Source organism: Geotrypetes seraphini, chromosome 2, assembly GCF_902459505.1.
Source record: "Geotrypetes seraphini chromosome 2, aGeoSer1.1, whole genome shotgun sequence".
Classification (NCBI taxonomy): domain Eukaryota; kingdom Metazoa; phylum Chordata; class Amphibia; order Gymnophiona; family Dermophiidae; genus Geotrypetes; species Geotrypetes seraphini.
The window spans coordinates 471820679-471842252 of record NC_047085.1 but is presented as its reverse complement, the minus strand read 5'-3'; the positions used below and the strand labels follow the sequence as shown (position 1 = coordinate 471842252).

Genomic DNA, 21574 nt, shown 5'->3' with positions numbered 1-21574 from the left:
AAAATTCTTTCAATATTTTTGCAGATTTCCCCCCCCATAAATTGTGCAATTAATGTGTTATGACAATTTATCCCAAATATTAATAATTTATAGATTTCATGTCTGTCTTCTCTCATATCTATAATAATAAAATGCTAAGCGCGCATGCGCACTCTTACCGGAGTGTTCCCTGATCTCTGATCTGTAAGTCTGTGGCCGGCAAGAGTGCGCATGTGCGCTTACAAAGTTCCCTCTGTCGCAGACCCCCGAAGTTTACGACATCCAGGTAAAACGGCACTACCGGTCAAAGTTCATTTTTAAGTTTAAAGGTGCAGCGGCGGCTCCTCTCACAAGCTGCACCTGCATCGGAGAAGGCTTCTGACGCAGGCGGCGATCGTGAGAGGAGCCACCGCGGCACCTTTAAACTTAAAAATAAACTTTGACCGGTAGTGCCGTTTTTCCTGCTTTGCCCACTCTTTCAGTGAATTCTCTTCACCGTTCATACTCCAGAAGAGCTCCTCCGAGGCTATTAGCCATCTATTGGGGTTCCACAGAGAGACAAAAGGAGTAAGCCTGGTTAAACATTTGCCAAATTAGCTCCGCTCCAAGACCAGCGGAAGGTGAGTTTTCCATAAATGTGTGACTCCAGACTGGCGAGGAATGATGAACATATGGGACCATGTCATGTGGGAAGGATGCTGTTCGACGCGTGAGGGGGGGAACCTGTTCGCGTCCCTATGATTGGTTAGTGCTGGGATGTTAAGTGGTTTTCTGCTGTATTTGGCGTGAATTATGCATCAAGAGGGGGGAAGGAAACTAAAGAAGAATGAAAGGGGGAAAGCAGAAAGAGAAATAAAAGAAGATGCGGTCCCTCAGAGGCCAAAGAGATAAGAAAGAAACATGACACTCAAAAATGAAAAAATTTGCATGATTATAAAGAATGCAAATAAGTCTTAAAATGGCCCATTTCTGTAAAACTTTATTGTTCAGAGGTAAGGCTGCTGCACAGAGAAGTGAAGGGGGAGGGAAATACTGCTGCTGTTGCTGCACAGGGAAGTGGGGTGGGGGAGGGAAATGCTGCTGCACAGGGAAATGGAGGGGAGGGAATGCTGCTGCAGCTGCTGCACCGGGAAGTGGAGGGGAGGGAAATGCTGTTGCTGCTGCACAGGGAAGTGGGGTGGGGGAGGGAAATGCTGCTGCACAGGGAAATGGAGGGGGAGGGAATGCTACATAGGGGGCAGGGAGACAGATAGATAGAAAGAAAGACAGACAGACAGCGGGAGGGAGGGAGACAGAAAGAAAGGAAGAAAGACACAGGGGCAGGAAAAGGGACAGAAAGACAGACAGAGAAAGGGGGTCAGGGAGAGAGAAATACAGGAGGAGGTAGAGAGACAGAAAGAAAGAAAGACAGACAGAGACATATATTCTAGCACCTGTTAATGTAACGGGCTTAAAGACTAGTTGTATAAATATTTGTGTTATAAAAACAATAAATATATTTTTTTGTGAAAAACTCAGACCCAACAACCAACCTCTAGTGATAACCACGGAGGCAGTTGCACATGAGACCATCACAGCTGTTCACTATCAAACCACCACATTATAATTAGATCTTAAACTCAATTCCTTGCAATCAGTACTTATCTTTTAGCGGTGGTCAGGCTGTGATTCCTCAGCAACTGCTCCAATTCAATGTAAAACTCTGGTACATGCTGTCTCTCATTTCCCTCAATCTCCCAATTTGAGTTTCACGAATTGGAGCTTCATTAAAATCATGAGGGCACTCTTATTTACTACCCAATTCCTTATTGGTATAAACTTTTACCTTATTTTGTAATTTTCACTGTTCAAACAACTATATTCATTATATTTTATCTATATTATAACAAGTTTATACAGCTTACCCAAGTACGCAGCACCTACGGCAGAACTAACTTGACAGCATTAAAGTGAGAGGATCCACGAGAGTGGAGCAGCTTTACATACACAAAATTACGTAAAAACGTAATGACGATTAGAGTGGAGCTTCGCCTCTCAAATTGTTTCCCGATTCCCCCAAATCAGCTAACTCTAGCTTAATCTACATATCTACATCAACATCAAACCAATCCACGGGCGCCCAAGAGAAATACCCTCCTCTAACTTTAAACCACCCCAGGAGGACCCGAACAACGTCCATTCCCTCACAGCTGAAACCATTCGATTTTGCTGTTCAGGCCTCCTGGGTCCAGCGTTCCCCACTAGAAAATAAATCTCTGTTCTTGTTTTAATAGTATCTGGCTAACATTTCCTTCTAGATTTTGAGCCCACCAGAGAACAGTATACCTTAATTCATCCACGCTGTGGCCATGTGATGACCAATGAATAACTAAAGGGGCCTTCTGTCTATTACAGCGAATATTGGTAGTATGCTCCGCTATTCTTAACTTGATGACCCTTTTAGTGTGCTCAATATACATTTTATTGCACGGGCACACTATACAATAGACCACCACTTGGGACGTACAGTCAGTACCCGTTCTTAAGAAATAATAATTTTTACCTCCTGACTGGGGAATAATTACTCTATCAACATCCATTACATAGCGGCAATAAGTACAATGGCCACAGCGTCGATGAGGGGAGGATTCTCTGGGCATCCGATTTGTGAAACTTGAGTTTGGGAGGGGGGGTGTTGAGGGAAATGAGAGACAGCATGTACATTGTATTGGAGCAGTTGCTGAGGAATCACAGCCTGACCACCGCTAAAAGATAAGTACTGATTGCAAGGAATTGAGTTTAAGATCTAATTATAATGTGGTGGTTTTAGAGAGTGAACAGTTGTGATGGTCTCAAGTGCAACTGCCTCCGTGGTTATCATTAGAGGTTGGTTGTTGGGTCTGAGCTTTTCACAAATATTTATACCATAAGAGGTGATTATCACCCGAATTTAATTATTTATTTTTCAAAGCATTTTGAGTTCTCTCATATTGTAACATTTCAGATCTGGAGTTACAATGAAGAGCATGAGCTGATTTTAAGTAACCTCCTTTGCTTGGATATGTCGGAAACGCGCTCAACCGATCCACCCCGTCTGATGAAATGCCATGGATCTGGAGGGTCACAACAGTGGTTATTCGGAGTGAGTAGTTAACATTTCCTAGGCCAGAATTCTGAAAAGCCTTTTTAATGGCTATGATCTATGGGTTCATATGCATGTACTGTTACAGTACTTAGGCCATGCTCTCTCTAATTTCTTAATTCTGTATAAAACTCATTGTCCTATTGTCATGTTAATGGGGTTACATGATCTGTTGTGAAACCATTTTCCCCAGCACTGAATTTTTGTGATTTTTTTCTATTTCTGAAACAGGCACATGGCAGTTTATAATAAAAAGATGAGAAACAGATATAGTTCAGTGTCAAGCATGTATTTTTATTGGACAATGACAACCACAGCAGGGACAGACAGGGAAAAATGCTTGAGTGCCTAAATAAATCCAAGTAAACTGTTCTGAGTTCCCCTGGGAGAACAGTATAAAAAACTGAATAAATATTTATGCAGAAAAAAATATAGCTGGACACATACAGTAACTGTACAGTATTAGTGTTGAAGAGCCAGATGATAAGATCAAAACATACTCCATATTTCAATGTATAAATTATCTTCCCCTCCAAGTCAAGGGTTCTCAGTCCCATCCGCGGGACATACCTAGGCAATCAGGTTTTCAGGATATCCACAATGCGTACGTACAAGGTAAATTTGCATACCATAGATGTAGGGCATGCATTTATTTTATCCATATACTTTGTGGGTGTCCTGAAACTTGGCTCAGTGTGTCCCAAAGACTAGGTTTTGAACCCCTGTTCCAAAGGCGTGTAGTAACTGATCAATATGAGCAACTTTGAAAAGTTTATTCACAACTCATTAAGAGGCTTTTTTTTTTTTTTTTTTACCAAAGCTTAATGTTTAACAAAGCTTAACAATTGCTTTCGCCCACTACTTACGAGGAATTTAGGAAACACACCTGTTCCTAAAGCACACCTGTTCCTAAAGCACCTGGACAACTGATCCACTCATCTCTCTCTCCTCAATAGCGATTAACTTGTCCTATTGATCACTTTCTCCTGTCCTATTAATTTTCTTTCTTCCACCCTCTTAAAGTCAATCAGTTTGTACCTTTGCTTAATCTTTTGTAAAACCGCATAGAACTTCACAGTATTGTGGTATATGAACTGTTATTATTATTATTAATAATGTGTGCTAATGGACATCAGTGTGGACTAAATGCTGTGTATCCTATTGTAATCAGCAAGTTAAAAATAACTTATATGAAGATGCTGGAGAAATAGGACAAGAGTTGTGCCAAGGAAAAACATTAAAAGATTGGGGCTCACACCTGGGAGCCGATATGGTGCTGGAAGGGCTTCTTGATCCTGACTCCCGCAGATCTTGCTGTCATTTTAGGAGGAGTGTGGCAATTGGTGGCACTGAAGAATATTCCCTTGAGGCTTTGGGAATGGTTGCGAGTCTGTGTACCAGCAAGTTCCGGGTAGCCTGCAGGAAAGTCCGATGCTGTCTGGACCTCTTGAATTTCTCTCCACACATGTGAGAAGACCCAGATGTTCATGAGACAGCTGGGAGACCACAGCCTGTGCAGCTTCAGTGTTGGAGCCTCAGAGATGAGTTGGAAGAGGGGAAAGCCTGGAGAAATGCATATGCAAAGGGAATGCTGCCAGCTCCAGAGCAGAACTGTGTAGTAGGTGCTTGCAGAAACTATACTGTGAGCCCAAACAGAGGAGTGGCAGATTTGAAGACCCTGACACATGGGCAGCTGTGTGCTCAAAAATGTAATGTTTTCCTAAACTCAACATTGTGCACTGCTGTACTTGTGTGACTGAATCTGTGGACTCACGACAGCTGAAAGCTCAAACCAGGTGCGAGGTGGAACATTCCAGTGATTTCCATTAAAGGCAGTTGGGGTTGGTATATGAGAGAGAGAGAGAGAGAGAGAGAGAGAGAGAGAGATGTGTACTTCTCCATTAGGTGGATGGAGAGGAATATTTATATGAATTTATGTAGACAGTGCTGGTGTCTGAGAGACTGTGAGTCAGTCAGTGTAGGACTTAATTGAGGGACAGCAGATGCAGAATTAGGTTGCTCTCTAGGTGTTTTCGTGAAATGGTTGAAAGTAGATTTAGAACAAGCATTTCATTTATTTTTTGGTTTTCCATGGAAAATATAGGAAAGTTTGAGGCAGATCACCTTGCTTGTGGCTGGTGCAAGGGGACTGCACTCTTATCTCTTGTGGCTGATTATCAAAATGGCTGCCACAAAGGCAGCCACAAGGGGCAGGAGAGAAGGGGGGGGGCAATGTGCCTGACCCCAACAACCCCTGTTGGACAACCAAGGATAGTACAAGAATGACTAGGAGGGTTGGGGATTGCTTGCTGACTGAAATCTGGGGGTAGGGAAGGCGTGGGCTTTGTCAGGGGTTCCTTTAAAAAAATTTTTTAATTATGCAGGTGTAGGTACTTGCATCGCTTAGCATTTGAGCTGTCCTAAATTAGGCCACTTAGCTATACAGGTGCCTGCACTTGCATAACCCCAGGCTCTTACTTAATGCACCTCCTGCCCCATTCCAATCTGCCTACTTTTTTTGTGAGCAGTCAGAGGCAATATTCAGCAGTACTGCCCAGTTTAGTGGCCCATTGCTTCTAAATATCCAGGGTTAGGTGACCCCCAAGGAATTTGAGTAGGAGGAACCTCTCTTGCCCACTTAAAAATCACTTTGAATATTAGCCTAAGAGTTTCCTTGTGGTGCCAATCCTGAATAAAATAAATATATATATGAATGGCAGAAGGAGCTTACACGGTAAGTTGGGGGTTTTTTAATGGTCACACGCTAATGGCAAAATTAGTGTGTGGCCATTAATTCAGAAAATGTGAAAAAAATCATCCATTTTCCAGCCATGGCAAAAATAGTTTTAGCGTACAGGAAAGGGCCCCCAAAGTTATAGACAGAATAAGAGAGAGATACCTGATTTGAAATCTCCAGCATTCTTTGAGTTGTAAGACTGGAAAACATAAAGGGAAATAAATACATTTTAAATATCTAGTTTTTAATGGAGCCAACCTTCGTGAATAATAATGGGTAAAAAGATTTATGTGTTTAGTCTTTATACTTATCTGAGTATGTTCTTGTCATTCTTGAAGACAAAGCTGAAATTAATGAGCTAACTTGGCACCTGTTGGTTTTGAGATTAAACTGATAACCAATTTTCATTTAATAAAACCTTAATTTAATGTTAAATTGCCTAGTTGGGTGTTGCGATTATTTTGGGAACTCACTGTGACATATTTAACAATTTTTTCTGGAACACCATTGTAGTGCAAAGGATTTCATACAATAGGTTTTATACTCCTGGTCGTGAATTGCTGGCAAAAGCATGTCACCCACATCTTTCGGCTCTGCCTCCTTCCCCAGTGGACTGTACTGCCACCTTCAGTTTTTCCTTTTGAAAGTGAATTGAGAAGGTGTGTTTCTGATCTACTCTGCTTAATTTTATTATTTTCAGGATTTTGTCCATTTTTTTTAAAAAATGCTGTGGTGCCCATAGGTCCCCATTTTGGGGTATCTCTGCCTGGGAGAGGATACAGCTTCCCTAGAAACAGTCTGCAGCTAGTAGTGCAACCTGTGTAGCCAGCCTTCACTAACAGTTTTTGGAGCTCGAGGATCATTCCCCTGATTTATCAGGGCCTTGAGTTCAGGCTGTTTGGCCCCGGGGAAAGTCCTTTGGACTTAAGGGGTTGATTGTGATTTTTTTTCTCTCTCTCTATCGCAGCGTGCAGTCTAGTTGGGAGTTTGAAGTACGAGTCAAGCTTGTCCCGACTGGTAGCCCAAAGATCAAGTTATTTAGACCTGTGGAACTCTGTACTGAGGCAAAAAGTCTTCTCTGTTCCTTTCTGCTGCAGCAGGATTGACACAGGCAGGCACCAGTAAGGCACAGTTATTATAGCCTATGGGGCTGTTCTGAAAGTTTTTAGAGTCAGAGGTAGGGTCCCCCCTCCTCAAAAGAGACCTTGCATGACTTTTTTTTTAGTTTCAGGGTAGCTCCCCCAGACTGTTTTTGGTGTGAGGGAGAATAAGGAATAAGACCTTCATAAGAATGAAGGTGATGAGCCCCAAGAGACCCCTGAAGAAATACTTAAGAGAAATATTGTGCTGCTGAATTGAACTTGCACAAGACTGATGAACAATGCAAAAAATCATATCTCTCCCTGTCAGCACAAATAAATCCCATAGAGGATATCACTGGACAAAAAACAGAAGGCACACTAGCATGACTCTGATCACACAATAATAGATGGGCGTACTCTGTACCGGAGGGACTATAAGCACTCAGGTCCCCAAGTATTGAATACGATTGTGTAGTGAAAAAGCAGTAAAGGTTTTCAGCCAGGTAGAGGGACCCTTTCGATCACCAACAATAATCTTCCTGCAAGCCGCACAAAGTACATAAGCTCCAGTGGCCTAACTAAGACCCCTGTGGGAGGCATTCTATAAACTGACAAAGTTCTTCTGCCTTGGTCATCACCAGAGTGCGATTTTCAAAAACCACTTGCACTTTTGCAAAGCGAACTTCACCTGCTGAGTGAAGAATTGTGAGCAGAAGGGTGCCAACGCTCCTCATTGCTCCTCCACTTTGTGGGAAAAATCCTGAAAGTGGAGTGGTTTGGCACCTTGATATTCCAGAGAGCATTTGCGCTTGTACAGATTCAGGAGCCGTGCCTTAAATTCCTTCTTTACTGTATTCCTTCTTTTACTGCCTAGAACTGAAAGGCATTGTGCAGTATACAAATAAATAATTATGTTATGTTAACGGCATCATTGAGAAAAAAAGCCAACACTGACTAAGGCCTACCACCCTTCTCACGCCTCTGGCCCATGTGATGGACACGCTCTACCAGCACAGGGCCCCCTGCTTGCGATAGTTCCGGATTCTGAGGAAGCCAAGACTCCACCAAAGCAGGCAATTCCGCATCTTTGACACTTTCCAACAGGCCGATTATATGGATGTTCTTCCGTCTGCCGTGGTTCTCTTGATCTGCTCCATTAGGACTTTAATCTGTGCCTCCATTGCACCCAGTCTGTTTTCAACAATAACCATGCGGTCCCTCCTGTACCAAAACCCTTTCCTCCATGTGATGCAGTCGCACTGCTTGCCCCGTCAGTGTGTCCTTTAGCTCCTCCATAGATGCATGGAATTTGGCCAATTTTATTATCCAGGAGTTACGAAAGATGGCGCATAGAAATCCGCATGCTGTCCTCAGGCACATGAGAGGTAGAGCCCTCAGTCTGAACCAGGTGTCTGTTCAAGCTGCAACCATCACATGACCCCCCTCCCCCAGCTCATTTTCTTAAGGGGCGTGGAGAATCATGGCTTTGGCCTATATCCTGATTTTACTTCAATACGTTTTTCTGGTGCCACAGAGTCCAGAAAAGCTTGTAGAGCAGAATTTCACACTCCTACCAGATCTTCCAACTCAGTAACCCCATCAGTCTGAAGAGTTGACCTCAAAACTATCTTCAAATCTGAAATTTCAAATTGAGGTCTAATTCTCTGACATTTAGATACCTTACTGTCCTGTATATTAACATTTAGCTACCTTACTCTCCTGTATCTTAACATGATATGTTGTATCTGAGCGGAGAAAGAGAGAAGTGTCAAAGATGACCCCGAGATTGCAAGCAGACAACACAGTATTCAGTACTGATGAGTTAGAGAAACAAATCTCTGGTACTAGATCTTATTCGGGAGGGACACAAGATAGAGTTATCTTGCCCTCCAACAGATCTCTTTGTGAATTCTCTGGCTGGGAGACAAGAAAAAGAGACCAGGGTCTGAGTGACAGTACAAAGACTTTTGGATATTTGAGCAATAGAGCCTATTCCCGAAAAAGAATCATGCTCAGACTGATACTCCATATACTTTATAGTGCCTGAGAAAGGTTCAGACAACTGGAGACCAAGCCTAAACCTGAAATCCATAAATGTAGTACTACGCATGCCTCACTTCAAAATGGAGGCTGTTCGGTCAGTCATTGCGGGAATAACTTTTGGGTAATTTTTAGCCTCCCTGGACTCAATGGAGGCCTATCTGCACATTCCCATATTCCCGGACCACAGAAAATATTTAAGATTCCATGTCCTAAAGAGACATTTCCAGTTTGCTGCATTGCCTATCAGGCTGGCAGTGGCGCCACGTTTCTTCACCAAGGTCATGGTGGTGTTTACAGTGCATCTCCACAAGGCGGGTAGCCAGGTGCATCCATACTTGGATGATTAACTGATCAGAGTTCTGTCCAAGATGGATGGAGGGAGAGCATGCAGTGAAACAAATTGTAGGGCTCCTAATGTTTAGGAAAATGTTAAATTTTTTAGCACACACCTGCCCATGTATCTATTGTCAGGGTCTTCAGATCTGTCAATCCTCTGTTTGGTCTCCCAGTATAGTCTTTGCATATGACTACTGCAAAGCTCTGCACTAGAGCCAGCAGCTTGCAACTGGGTTGGATAGTCAACTTCAAGAATCATCATCTGGAACTGGTTCAATGCCTGGAATATCTGACACAGCACAGTGCCAAGTTTTTCTTCCCGGGCCATGCAAACAAAAGCTCACAAAGCAGATTACAGACCTCTTAATGAGGCCGAGCTCCATGGCTTGGTATTACCTCCAGGTAAAGAGGTCAGTGGCAGCAATCATAGAAATGGTTCCCTGGGCAAGGGCCCATATGCATCTGCTCCAGGACTCTCTCTTGTCCTGTGGTCTACCCAAAATGATTCCCTCCAGCTGATGCTTCCCTGGATGGTGAAAACACAGAACAGTCTGTGCTGGTGGCTCCAGAGGGACTTGTTGTCCAAGAATATGTCAACCTGTATGGCTGGGGGGCACACTGCGATAAACATCCAGTGCAGGGCAGCTGGACTCTCACAGAGAAGATGGTCCATAGATCGATTGGAGCTATAGTTAGCGTTACAGACAATGGAGAAATCCCTGGAAGGCAAGGCAGTCAGGTTTTTCTCAGACAGTGCCACTGCATTGGCTTGTGTCAACTGACAAGGGGGCACCAGAGGTGCTCAACTGCAACTGGAGGCCCAGTTGTTGTTCCAGTGGGGAGAGGCTCATCTGCAGGCTCTCTCCACAGTGGGAGTAGAGAATGTTCTTGGCAACTACCTCAGCTGGCAGACATTAGATCTGGAGGAACGGTCATTATCCAGAAGGGCGTTCAACCACATTGTTCAACATTGGGGGTCAACCGACGATGGACTTGATGGCATCAACCCGGAACAAGTATGTAGATCATTTCAAAGATTTGAACCCAGAAGTGCCAGGTTGGACACTTTAGTACAATCATGGCTGGAGAAAGGACTGCTTTATGTGGCCCATGGTAGGTCAGGTAATTCGTAGAGTAGTGAACCATTTGGGGTTGGTGGTACTAATGGCTCTAGATTAGTCATGCTGCCCATGGTATGCAGATCTAGTTTGTCTCCAAAGAGAAACATCAAGATGCCAGTCCATGTGGATCTTCTCAGTTAGGGACCAGTTCCCATGGAGCAGGGCTGCCCAAGTCCGGTCCTGGAGATCTACTGGCAGGCTAGGTTTTCAGGATATCTACAATGAATATGAATGAGAGAGATTTGCCTGCACTGCCTTCTTGGGATGCAAATCTCTCTCTCATGCATATTCATTGTGGATATACTGAAAACCTGGCCTGACAGTAGATCTCCAGGACCGGACTTGGGCAGCCCTGCCATAGAGAATACAGAATGCTTTGGGCTTATGGCATGGCTTTTGAGCACGCAGTCTTAGCACTGGACGGGATAGCAGCATGAATGGCAGTTGCTTTAAAATCAATCACATTCAAATGTCATTAAAAAAAAATAAAATGTGACCCGTGTTTGTACTACCAGACTCTTAAAAACCAACTATGGCTATAAAAGAGTGCAGCATATAAATTATAACATAGGAAAATGAAATTGACAAGATTAAAAAATGTATCTCTTGCTAAAAGAGAAATCCTATAATAGAAATGTGTATGGAGTAAAAGAAAAAAGTATGAAGAGTAAAGAAGGGAGGAGGAAAAGGAGGAAAGGGAAAGAAAAAGGGAAGGGCATCATAAAAATAAGGAAGAAAAACAGGAAAAAATTGAACGGTACAGATGAAGAATAAAAATCTGGAAAATTATATTTATAGAAGAGAAGTCTAAAGTAATAATCTGAAATCAAGTTATGAATTCAACCCACCTGGAACAACTGTATTCAATTAAAAAAGAAAATATTCTTCTCTCCACAAAATGGAGTCAATATCCCCTCCACATCATTCCTTCTTTTTTTTTTTCCTTATTATTTTTTATTTTCAAATTTTACATCATATTTCTAAATATATTTTTCCCCCTCTCCCTCCCCCCACCCTTCTATTACTTTTCATATATTATTTTTAATTTTCAAATTTTACATAAAGTGTACAAAATATTAAAATACAATTGATAAATACACAATATCTAATATATCATATTCTAAATATTTTTTTTTTTTTATCCCCTCTCCCTCCCCCCACCCTTCTATTACTTTTCATTCATACATTACATATTGTATAACATATTATAACATATTATGTAGAAATTATTTTCATTACCCCCCCTCTATGTGCGTCACAAAAAAGATATTTAAAAGAAAAAAAGAAGAAGAGAAATCCTACTATTTATTCATTGCAGTATTTTGTCAATGGCCCCCATATTTTTATAAATTTAATATATGTCCCTCTTTGTATTGCTATTGTTCTTTCCATTTTAAATATATGACATATTGTATTCCACCAAAATGTATAATTTAGGTTATTATAATTCTTCCAATTATTAGTTATATGCTGAATGGCAACCCCTGTCATAATTAATAAAAGCTTGTTATTTTCTGGTGAAATTTGACTTTTTTTCCTCATCATCATTCCAAATAATACCGTATCATATGATATTGCTATATGATTTTCCATCAATTTATTAATTTGTGGCCAAATTGAATTCCAAAAACTTTTAATGTAGGGACAATGGTACAGTAAGTGATCTAACGTCCCTGGTTCCAGATTACAGTGCCAGCATTTATTGGACTTAGAACTATCTAATTTTTGCAAACGTGTAGGGGTCCAAAAAGCTCTATGTAATAAAAAGAACCAAGTTTGTCTCATAGATGCTGACACTGTACATCTCATTCTCCAAGACCAAATTAGTGGCCATTGAGATGCATTAATTTGATGCTTAATCTCAATGCTCCAAATATCTCTTAGACCATTTTTTGGTTTTTTATTCAAATATCCAGATATTAATTTATACCACAATGTGGCTTGATGTCCTAGGAAGTCTGCTTGAAAACATAAGAACTTTAAACTATATTGATTATTAAATGTTTTCCATTCAGGGAACCCAACCTGAATGGCCTGCTTCAATTGCAACCATTTAAAACTTTGTGTTTTATTAAGACCAAATCTATGTTGCAATTGTGAAAAATCCAGCAGTTTACCTTCTGAAATAACGTCATCTAAAGATCTAATGCCTGCAATAATCCAGTTCTTCCAAAGGATTTGAGCTCCGCCAATTTTGATCTTGGAGTTTATCCATAGAGATTGATTAGTTGATTTGTTTATTGGGATAGGTGTTAATTTACTTATAAATCTCAACGTTTTCCAAGTATCCATTAAAATTTTATTTTCTCTATATCTTCTAGGCATGTTAATACTTGGAAGGTGAACTAAATTTAGGGGAAACATAAGGCGCCATTCCAAATATAACCAATCTGGTGCATTATCTATAAGTTCTGGGAGGATCCAATACATACCCTGACGTAGAATATAGGCTTGATGGTACCTATAAAAATTTGGAAAATTTACCCCTCCCTCCTTAATTGATTTTTGCAAAGTTACTAAGGCTATTCTAGGTGTTCTACCAAGCCAAAGAAATTTCGTTAAAATGCTGTTAAGCTTTTTATAAAAGGACCCCTGAAAATAAATAGGTATCATACTCATTTGGTAGCAAACTACAGGCAAGATCATCATTTTAATAGTTTGAACTCTCCCCCACCAAGAAATATGTAAGGGGTTCCATTGCTCACACAACTCCGTAACTTTTTTTAATACAAATTTTTCATTTTCTTTTACGGTATCTTCAATTGTATTTTTAACTTGAATGCCAAGATATTTAAATCCTTCTTCCTTCCATATGAACGGAAAATCTTTAAATAGTCCTTTTACACAATGAACATTTAAGGGTATAATTTCAGATTTATTCCAATTAATTTTATAACCTGAAAATTTACCAAACTTATCAATTAATTCCAATAAAGAAGATAAGGTAGATTCTGGATTTTTCAAATAAAGCAAAATATCATCAGCATAAGCCGAAATTTTATATTCCATATCTGAATATGGAATACCCTGTATCTCCCCCGTTTGCTGTATTGCTAACAATAAGGGTTCTAATATAACATCAAATAACAAAGGAGATAAAGGACAACCCTGTCTAACTCCCCTCCGTAATTGAAATCCATCAGATATCATATTATTAATATTTAATCTTGCAGTCGGGAAGCTATACAAAGTTTTTACCATTTGTATAAATCCAGAACCTATACCAAACCATTCTAAAGCTTGATACATAAAATTCCATTCTACCCTATCAAACGCTTTTTCTGCATCCAAGGAAACTGTAAAAGTTGGTTCATCTATTTTTTTTGATAAATTTAACATATGAAATAATAATCTAGAGTTATTAGAGGAATGTCTTTTAGCAACGAAACCCGTCTGATGCATATCTATAATATGTGGGAGAGCTTTGGCTAATCTCAAAGCCAAAATTTTTGCCAAAAGTTTATTATCCACATTTATTAAAGATATAGGCCTGTAGTTCGAAACCAAAGTAGGATCTTTATTTGGCTTAGGCAGAACAATTATTATTGATTCAGCCATAGTACCTTTAATATCACCTTTTATAAGTTGTGTTTGATATAAATTTAGTAAATGTGGGGAAAGGATATTTTGAAATGTTTTATAAAATTCTACTGTATAACCATCACCACCTGGAGCGGATCCAACTCTAAGAGATCTCAATGCTGTTTCTAATTCTTTTAATGATATAGGTTCATCTAAACTCCGTTTTATATGATCAGGAACCTTAGGTCCATTAATTAAATCTAAAAAATTTTTACCATCTTTTTGTCTCTCCAAATAAGGCTCAGAAGAATACAGACCTTTATAAAATTTTAGAAATTGTTTTAAAATTATATCTGTTTGATTTGTTATTATACCATTATCATCTTTTATCCCATTAACATTAGTTTTCCTTTTTTTTGCTTTAAGATAATTTGCCAATAATTTCCCCGCCTTATTAGAATTTCCATAATACACTGCTTGTTTGGAAAACAAATCCTTTCTTATCATTTTTGAAGTTAATTCATTATATTTACCTTTTGCTTTCAACAGAGCTTGCAATATCTCATTTTCCCATTTGTTTATCAATTTAGCTTCTAATATTTTGATTTCTTTTTCTAATTCTATATATTGCATTTTATTCTGTTTCCTAATAAAAGCTGAATATGATATAATATTACCCCTCATAGTTGCTTTAAATGCATCCCATACATTCTCAATAGATGTGTCCTCCACTAAATTCATTTGAAAAAAATCATTAATTTGTGTTTTAAAATTTTCCAAAAATTTATCATCCACAAGCAGTGCATTATCAAATCTCCAAAGAGGTCTACCCTTTTCCATTTTATCCAATTGTAATTCTATCCATATTCCTGCATGATCCGAAATAATAATAGGATCTATGGAAGCTTTAATCACCTGTTGCACTTCATTTGTTGAAACAAAAATATAATCTATTCTTGAAAATGATTTATGAACTTGTGAACAAAATGAAAATTCCTGATCATTAAAATGAAGAATACGCCATATATCCTTCAAATTGCATGTTTGAGCCAGATTATCTAAACCTAAAGATTTTATACTTTTACTTGGTTTTTTATCCAATAATGGATCCATTACAGCATTAAAATCTCCAGCCACCACTAAATTAGAAGTAGCCAGTGGTAACAACATATTCTGTAATTTTTTAAAAAATTCTGATTGATTCGAATTAGGGGCATATATATTAAACAACGTCAGGGCATTATTTCCCATACCTATATCAACATGTATCCATCTTCCATGTGGGTCTGAATTTATTACCTTAATCTTGGCCATACATTTTTTATTTATAAGAATTGCTACCCCTGCTTTTTTACCCTCTGCTGGAGCAAAAAAACATTCTTTTACCCACCCACCCGTTAATTTCTGTGATTCTTTTGTATTAAGATGAGTCTCCTGTAGACAGTAAATATCCGCATTTTGCTTTTTTAAAAATGCTAATACCTTTTTTCTTTTAATTACATGATTCAGGCCATTGACATTGATAGAGTAGATCTTAAAAGACATTATATATTTTAAAGCTTATCATTATAATCTTCTTCCCCTCTTCTTTCTTTTTTAGAATCCAAAAAATGTTTTCTATGACACACATATTTACCCTTGAAGTATTCAATCCCTTATTTATTTTTTCCTTAATCATTCTAGTAAATACCCTCTTTTTCCCTCCCTTTCCCACCCAATATAATGACTGCTTAAGGATACACATTGGAACTGCAACCCGAACATTCTCCTCCCCTCTAGGCAACCAATATTCAATCAACATCCCCTTCTATCTATCTATATTAACCTATAATATCTTTAGTCATTTTTTACTTCTAACATTTCATTAATGTATCTTCATCCATTTATCAATTTTTAATTTATATTTCCCTAGTATTATAATTTACATCATAAAATTTTATCTTAAACATATATTTAATATGGTATTAATATTTTTCTATATCTTATTCTTTCTCTCTTTATATTTTTATTGTCTTTTTTTATCATATTTTTCTTTCTTCAGTATTTCAATATCTCATACTTTTATAATTTTTCATAATGTCATCAAAATCATTCTTAATGTTTTATGTTAAAATGTCATAGGTTCTGATTTAGAAAGAAAGGCTTTTAGTTTTTCTGGATCCTCGAAATACAAGGATTTATCTCCAGATGATACTCTCATTTTTGCCGGATAATATAATCCATATTTATATCCTTTTTCTTTTAATTGTGGTCTCATGTCTAATAGTCTCTTTCTTTTATTTGCTGTGTTTTTAGCAAAGTCCGGCAAAAACCATATTCTGGATCCTTTATAATTTAGATTTTTGTCTTTCTTGGCAGCATTTAATATTTCTAATGCTTGTTGGTATCTAAGCATTTTGAATATTAGTGGTCTTGGCCTGCCTTGATTTTCTACATTTTTAACTGGGATCCTATGCGCCCTTTCTATTTCTAGTGGTTGTTTTAAATCCAGTTGTAATATTTTTGGAATTAAGTTTTCTAGAAAATGTATAGCATTTTTTCCTTCTAAATTTTCTTGTATTCCAAAAAGTTTAATATTTTTCCTTCTTCCTCGATTCTCATAGTCTTCCAGTTGATCTTTCAATTTATTCAATTCCAGACTGTCATTTTTGCATCTGTTTGCTTCACTTTCTATGACCTCCATTTTAGATTCTAGTACAGTTGTTCTTTTATTATTAACTTCCATTTGTCTGTGGATGTTCAATATTTCTTCCTTCATTTCAGACATATTGGTTACAGTTTCCTTTAGCATTTGTTTAATTTGTCTTAGTTCTTCCATAACTTCTGCTTTACTCAATATGTCAGGTTCTTCAACAGGAAGTGGGATCTTGCTTGGTGTTATTTGATCCTGCTTTTGTCTTTTTGCTGACATACCAGCCTCATTTTTGTTTTGTCTGGTACTTGCCATGTTGTTGTTTTCTTTTTCTTGGGTTTTACTTTCTTTATATTTGTTAGGAGACACAAAACTCTCTTTCAGTCACAATTCCCAGTAGTCTGTCTTTGATATCTTACTATACCAGCTTAAAAGAAAAAAAAAATGGTGAGGAAATATTAAATTCCTCTATCTCTCCTATCTTAGGTTTTATTTCAGTTTTGACAGTACTAATTTCTCTTCACAGTGATTTTCCAAATCCTGTATACATTCAACACTATTAGCAACCTGTTCTTGTTGTTGCTTTGCACTAGCACTGAGAAGACGGCAAATCTTTGTCAGTCACACCATCAACAGCTTATCCAAAAATAATAACCGATAATAGAGAAAATAATCCTTTTTTTTTTTTTTTTTTTCTCTCAGGATTTCGTTCTAACTTCGGCAGCAGGAATTTTATTGACAGTTTTTCCTTTCTTCCTCTCCTGTCAGTTATATCCCCCAATGCCGCACTGAGAGAAAAAAAACCAAAGTTCAAAGGGGGAAACTCTTTTCTTTTTCTCTCTGTCTTCGGGTAGTTCAATGCCTTCAAGCTCCTTCAAATTCGTCTGTCACCTATCCCTCAGCATCGCATCGCTCCGGTACAGAGAAAAATGGCGCTCCCTCTCCCTGACTCCTTCACTCTCAGGTTTTATTTCAGTCTCGGCGGAGGAAGGCAATATCTGTCACAACTTTAGTTTCTAAGGAAATCGGCTACAGGGGGGCAAATTCACAATTTATTGCAGCCTGTCCTCAATCTCTTACCGTCCCAGTAAAAGAGAGAAAAAGTCGCCGATTCTTCGCCCTCAGGTTCTTAGTTCAGCGCCGGCAGGAGAGGACAGCTTCATAACCGCCACAGTTCTAAAAATCAGTTGATAACGGTTTCACACCAAGATCGATCCCTCTCCAATTCTCTTCACTGCTATTCCCCTTTTCTCAATGCCTTTCTTCTAGTCAGTATGAAGTTGGCTTAATTTACTTTGTGAGTAATTTGTTCACCTATATCTCATCGTTTAGTGAAGGAAATATACAAAGATTCAGCAACTTGCCGTGAAAAAACGTCAAAAGGGAAACAGACCTTTTCTTTCAGGGCTTTATTTCAGTCTCGGCAGCACTTCTTTTTTTCCTTCCGGTGATCTTAAGTCTCTTTTATTTTTTTTCCCCGTCTGCTCTCAATATCGTTCCAGCACAGAGGAGAAAGGCACTTTTTTGATTCCTTCCCTCAGGCTTTGCTTCAATTTCGGCGGATGAAGATAATATTGATCTGCCACAAGTTTAATATTAACAGGTAATTATTTTCATTGAAAATTGGTAAGAAGAGGATATATTTTTTAATAATCTTTGCCTATTTGAAGAGGAGCGTCGCGATCACACGTCCATTTGTGTTCGCGTTAAGCCACGCCCTCTTACATATCATTCCTTCTAAAGTAGGGGTGTCTAACCTGCAGCCCCGGTTGAGGGCGATGCAGTGTTTTCCTTTGCTGCCCCCGGGTGTTTACTGTCTTGCCGGCTCCCTCCTCTGTCTTGCTGCAGCATTTGTGCGGCCCCAGAAACATTTTTTGGGCCAATGCGGCCCAGGAAAGCCAAAAGGTTGGACACCCCTGTTCTACCCCTCCCCCCATAAATCAATGTAAGAGTGATTGAACAAGCGGTGCTGGATTTACATTCCGTCTGTGCTCAATGAGCCTAATCTTAACAGCACGTGTGGTCTTTTCTACATACAGTAAGTTGCATGGATACACAATCACAAATGACCTAGACAGAATTATAATATATGGAATGGTCAGTTTGTACTAACACATGTTGTTTTAAAGTAATTAGAAACAGAATACCAAAAGATTTTTTATATACAAGAGAACCTGGGAACTGTCACAAGCTTTATTTTTGTCTAACTTACGGTATTTATGTTTCATGAATAATCCTCTTTAAACAAATTTAAATCAAACTTTAAAACATTTTTATTTAAAGATGCATTTGATTTCTGAATATTATTGACTAATTCCTAATCATCTTGATAAGACTACCAAGTCCTTTTCATTCAGATATGATTACTACTAAGATTTCATTGTCCCCCCTACTGTTCATTCCTTTTTTCTATCTCTGTCCCATCAAATTTTGTATTTCTTCCCTTTTTCCACTTGTGTGATTAATTTGTTTTGTCAGTTAGTATTTGTTAACCCGTATTAATATAATTTTTATTATGTACACTGCTTAGATATCTGATAAGCGGTTTATCAAATTTTAAATAAATAAACTTGAAACATTGTCTAGATGGGTAATAATAGGCAGTTAAATATTTTAATAAATGAAACTTACTCAAAAATTTTCCTGCAAATAGATTGGAATGGAAAACAACACACAGGGCCTGTTTTACAAAGCTGTGCGGCAACAGCCCCGAAGCCCTTTAAATCTCTATGGGCTTCCGGGCCGTTACTGTGCGGCTTTGTAAAACAGGCCCACAGTTCAGCAGCAGAGTGAATATTGATAATTCCTGCATTGCAGCAAGGGTGTACCATCTGTCTGATGTTAAACCAAGTTGTTGCTGAAATGATGATAGTGATATGTAGCTGGAGACATGACAAAGATAACTGGACATGCCATTAGATGTACACTATTGAACATCTCCTCGTATTAGCCATCAGTGTTAGTCTTTTGTCAAAGCTGATCTCATCTGGCTTAGAGAGTTGACAGCCTCATCTCCAGCCTATGCTGTGGCATTTTGCACACATCGTTAAATTGGCATTAATCAAGGTTATTGAGTGATGTGAACCACATTTTCCTTGTCCTTTTATTCTTTCCAGCCCAATGGAATGTTTGTTGTGAACCATGATATAATGTATATTATTAATGTTTGTTGCAATATGGGAATAAAATATATATATTTTTTTTCAGAAAAATAATCGTCTCTACCAAGTGTCTGTTGGGCAGTGCATGGAAGTTACTGATCCACTTAACCTTAAAGGATATGTTGCTATGGCGATCTGTGACGGTTCTCCTCTTCAACAATGGCGTTTTGAAAGCTGACGTGAAATAATGGCCGAATTGTGCACGCAATTGAGGGCTGCTTCAGAAAGAATGGTGGAGGGCAGGAAGAATGAAGCCCTTAGCTGCTACTCTTGCTAGAACTTTGTTAATGAAAATGCTTTAAAAGTTCAGTTGCACACTAGTATATTTTGGGGAAGTATTGCATGATGGCAACCGTTAACAGATATGCAGTGGCAACTTTTAAAGCAACATTGATATGCAATTTATATTGTGAATAACTGAATGGTATTTAACAAGAAAAATGGTCACAAAACTTTATGTAAAACAGGTGAACTATGTTTACTTTTATTTTTATGGCCTTGAGGAGTTAGATTTTCATCTTAGTTCCTTGTATTTTCCAAAGCCAACCTCAAGGTGAGTTAGAGTTCAGGAGTACAAGTTATTTCCTTACTTAAGGGAGTTTAGAATCTAAGTTGTACTTGAGGCAATGGGGAGTGAAGTGACTTCCCAAAGGACACAAAGAGCCCCTTATATAAAAGCCATGATTGCAAGTCCTGGTATGACAAATGTGACGTAGCCCATAGGAATTGAATAGACTGTGTCGCATTTGCCGCGTGGGACTCACTACCACAGCTTTGTAAAAGTATTAGTGGGAAAAGGGGAATTGGAACCACACTTATAAACATAGGAACTTGTTTATAAAAGTTGTATAGTTATATATTTTAAATCCATTTTAATGATTTTAAATATTTAGGTTCTAATTTTAGATGCATCATTTTAGTATTTAATTCTATAATTACAGTTTGCAATTTAGCTGATTTGGTTATCATTCAAGGAACAGTGTCATTTATTAATGTAAAAGAAAATGTAGTGCCTATTGTATTTTGTTGATTTGTAATTACAATTTATGATTTATTTGAAATGAGGCATTTAAAAATTAAATATTTATCAGTTATATTATTTTGTTTTGTGGCTCAGTATGAGTACAAGAGGTCATGGATTGCTGGGGGGGAGGGGCGCTATAGACAAAGTAACTGTACTGTATTTTGAATCATTCAAATGTCGCATTTTGAAATGTGCACCGTTCTTGGCGTTCTATAACATTTTAAGCAATCGGCTGCTTCTGATTTAAAACTAAAGGTATTAAATTTTATTAAATATTAGAATTTGTTTTGGCATTAATGGAAATATTGAAGTTTGACCTTGTTGATTTATGTCGAGATTCCACCTCTTTTGTGCAAGAACCATGTCAAGATGTATAAAAAGGTGGCTGAAGCAGTGCAATGGCTCAGCTTTTTATAATATGGTCCTACTTCAGACATTTTGAGAATTTTTTTGACTATGGGGTTCATAATCAAAACGGAAATACATCTAAAAACCCACCTAAATCGGTACTTGGACGAGCTAAAAGACAGGTTGCCCAAGTACCGATAATCAAAATTAGTTTTAGATGTATCTAAAAACAGCTTAGGCCTTTTCAGTGCCACTGTACACCCGGAGTGAAAAGAGGCATTTTTGAAGGAGTGGTTAGGGCGGGAGGTAGGCGGGATGTGGGCCGACCTAGACTTAAGTCATCCTGCAGCGATAATCAAAAGTTCAACGAGACTTCCTAGACGGAACTTATACGTTGTGACTTAGGCGATTTAAAAACAGGTCTAAGTGCCCAGAAGTTATCCAAAGTGACTAGATAATCACTGCAGG

The 21574-nt window shown here is 38.5% G+C and overlaps 1 protein-coding gene across 5 annotated transcripts in view; it reads left to right on the top strand.

Moving 5' to 3' along the window:
• GALNT11 (polypeptide N-acetylgalactosaminyltransferase 11) overlaps positions 1-21031 on the top strand; it is a 116716-nt gene extending 95685 nt beyond the window's left edge. For 4 of the 5 annotated variants that reach the window (XM_033931666.1, XM_033931669.1, XM_033931667.1 and 1 more), the window contains exons 11-12: positions 2963-3100; positions 19781-21031. In XM_033931666.1, the coding sequence (XP_033787557.1) occupies positions 2963-3100; positions 19781-19912 (270 nt within the window). In that variant the 3' untranslated portion in view covers positions 19913-21031. Of the gene's footprint in view, positions 1-2962; positions 3101-4426; positions 5398-19780 lie in introns of those variants that run through there. The other variant, XM_033931671.1, reaches the window with a different exon arrangement.
• Positions 21032-21574: the final 543 nt, after the last annotated feature.